This window comes from Nannospalax galili, unplaced genomic scaffold (genome assembly GCF_000622305.1).
Source record: "Nannospalax galili isolate Female #2095 unplaced genomic scaffold, S.galili_v1.0 scaffold351, whole genome shotgun sequence".
Classification (NCBI taxonomy): domain Eukaryota; kingdom Metazoa; phylum Chordata; class Mammalia; order Rodentia; family Spalacidae; genus Nannospalax; species Nannospalax galili.
Genome location: NW_008330327.1, coordinates 1,894,603 through 1,896,854, shown reverse-complemented (window position 1 = coordinate 1,896,854; position 2,252 = coordinate 1,894,603). Strand labels below are relative to the sequence as shown.

Here is a 2,252-nt window from a genome sequence, read left to right as displayed (position 1 = left end):
CTCCGCGGGCATTGCACGACACGGGTGCACTTACCTACATGCAGGCAATACATGCATACATATAAAATAAAAATAAATTTAAAGAATTTTAAAAACAGAAGTTATTGAGAATCTCAAGTTTAACTGGGGAAATTATGCGTTTCAAAGTAGGGTCAGTTGCTACCAGTGGATCTGTTGGTGAATTGAGAAGTACTTTGTTTCTCTTTTGTTTGCCTCTAAAGCTACAGACTTGCTCCTCAGTATCCATTCCCAATAGCCCTTGAAGATTGTGTTTCGGTGGTCAAGTTCTTTCTCCAAGATAAAATTTTTACAAAATATGGAGTGGATCCTACTCGCATCTGTATTTCAGGAGACAGTTCTGGGGGTACATTGTCAGCAGCAGTGACCCACCTGGTATGTTAAATGTTTTTGAAAACAGCACAATATAATTCTAACACAAATGAACTGGTGTTTTAATTTCTGTATTTGCATTGATTTTTATAATGCCATCTGTGAAATGTAAAATAAGCACGTGTTTGTCTTTTTTGCATGATTGCAGCTCTAGATATAGCTTTATTTATGTACAAATTTTTACTATCCCACAACTTTTTTAGTACTAGGGATTGAATCTAGGGCTGTGTCCTGGCTAGGTAAATATTCTACCAAAGCTGTGCAACCAACCCCATTTTAAACTTTTGGTCTAGGACTGGCTTTGATAAGGTTCCCAGACTGACTTTGAACTTATTCATTAGCTAGGATAGGCCTGGAATTTGTGATCCTCCTGCTTCACTGAGCCAAGCACCTGGGATCACAGAACTATATCATTGATCTTAGCTTATACCATCATTTTTTATGTGTATGCATGCATTGCCTGCATTTATATAAGTGCATCCACATTGTGCAATGCCTGTGAAGGACAGAAGAAGGTGTCAGAACCCCTGGAATGGGAGTTACAAACAGTTTTTGGCCATCATGTGGGTGCTGGGATTCGAACCTGGGTCTTCTGCAAGAACAGCCAGTGCTTTTAACTGCTGAGCCATCTCTCCAGCCCCATATCCCACCACTTCTATGAAGAAAAAAACCAAAACAATAATGTCTATGTCTACTCAGTGTGGCAGCAAATTTTTTGTTAGTTTCTCTTAGATAAGCTGTAAAATCTTTTAAGATTTTCGTATCATAATAATTCATGTGCATATTGATTACTTTCTTTTTTATATGACTAAATATCTGACAAAAAACAATCTAAGAAAACAAGGAGTTATTATGACCCATAGTCTCACAAGCAGGTCTCACATCACGGCAGGGGAGCCATGGCAGTGGGAGCAGCTTATTTCTGTGGGAGCAGCAGTATAAGTAAGGCTGTTTGCTCAAGTCACACCAGACCAGAAAGCAGAGAGAGACAACTGCTGGAAGTCAGTTTCATCCCTCGTTCCCCCAGTTTTGTTCTACTGAAGGCTTCAGCCCATATGGTGATCCCAATCACATTCAGGGTAGGTCTGTACCCCTTAGTTACTTAATTCCCTCTGCAATACCTTCAAAACACTGCAGTTGTTCTAACTCTAGACCAGCTGACAATGATGAGCAATTGTCAGTTACAACCTGGTAAACATAGTAGACTGACATAGACAACATGAGGCCATGTATATGTTTATATAAAAGAATCACTACTGCCAGAAAAGAGAGAAGTGGCCTCATGTTAAAGTCCTTGCTACGTGTAGCTGGATCATCAATGGCCAGTAGGTTTTGAAAAGCAATCTCAGTCTAATGCATGATTTATATCCCCCCAAACAGTTTAATAGAACAAAATTATAAGCTGGGACACCCTATCCTGTTTCAGTGTATAGACTTACTTCCCCTTATAAAGTAGATATATTTTCAAAAGTTTGGGAAGTTTGATTCAATTTTACTGACCACTTAATTTAGTCCAGTTGCATCAGTATGCTCTTAATATGTGTTTCCACTTTCTAAACTATGTTTAAAGCATTCACTGTTTCTGCTCATTTAGATTAGTCGTATGTCCAAAATCCTTTTAGGCAAAAGGGGATGGGGTGGGGGGGTGACACATGACTATAACCTGAGCACTTAGGAGACTGAGAAGAGGGATGCTATATTCTGGGACAACCTTGGACAGATAACAAGAATTGGTCACTGTCTTAGTTTATTCTTCATTGCTGTGACAAAACACTCTGACCAGTACCAATTTGGGGAGGAAAGGGTTTATTTGTCTTACATCTCCCAGGTCGCAGTTCATCAGGGAGCCCAAGGTAGGAACT

General features: G+C 39.6%; 1 protein-coding gene across 1 annotated transcript in view; it reads left to right on the top strand.

Moving 5' to 3' along the window:
• LOC103743496 (arylacetamide deacetylase-like 2) overlaps positions 1-2,252 on the top strand; it is an 18,989-nt gene that overhangs the window by 14,286 nt on the left and 2,451 nt on the right. Inside the window, exon 4 of the mRNA XM_008844828.1 lies at positions 222-393. Coding sequence (XP_008843050.1) covers positions 222-393 — 172 coding nt within the window. The remainder of the gene's footprint in view (positions 1-221; positions 394-2,252) is intronic.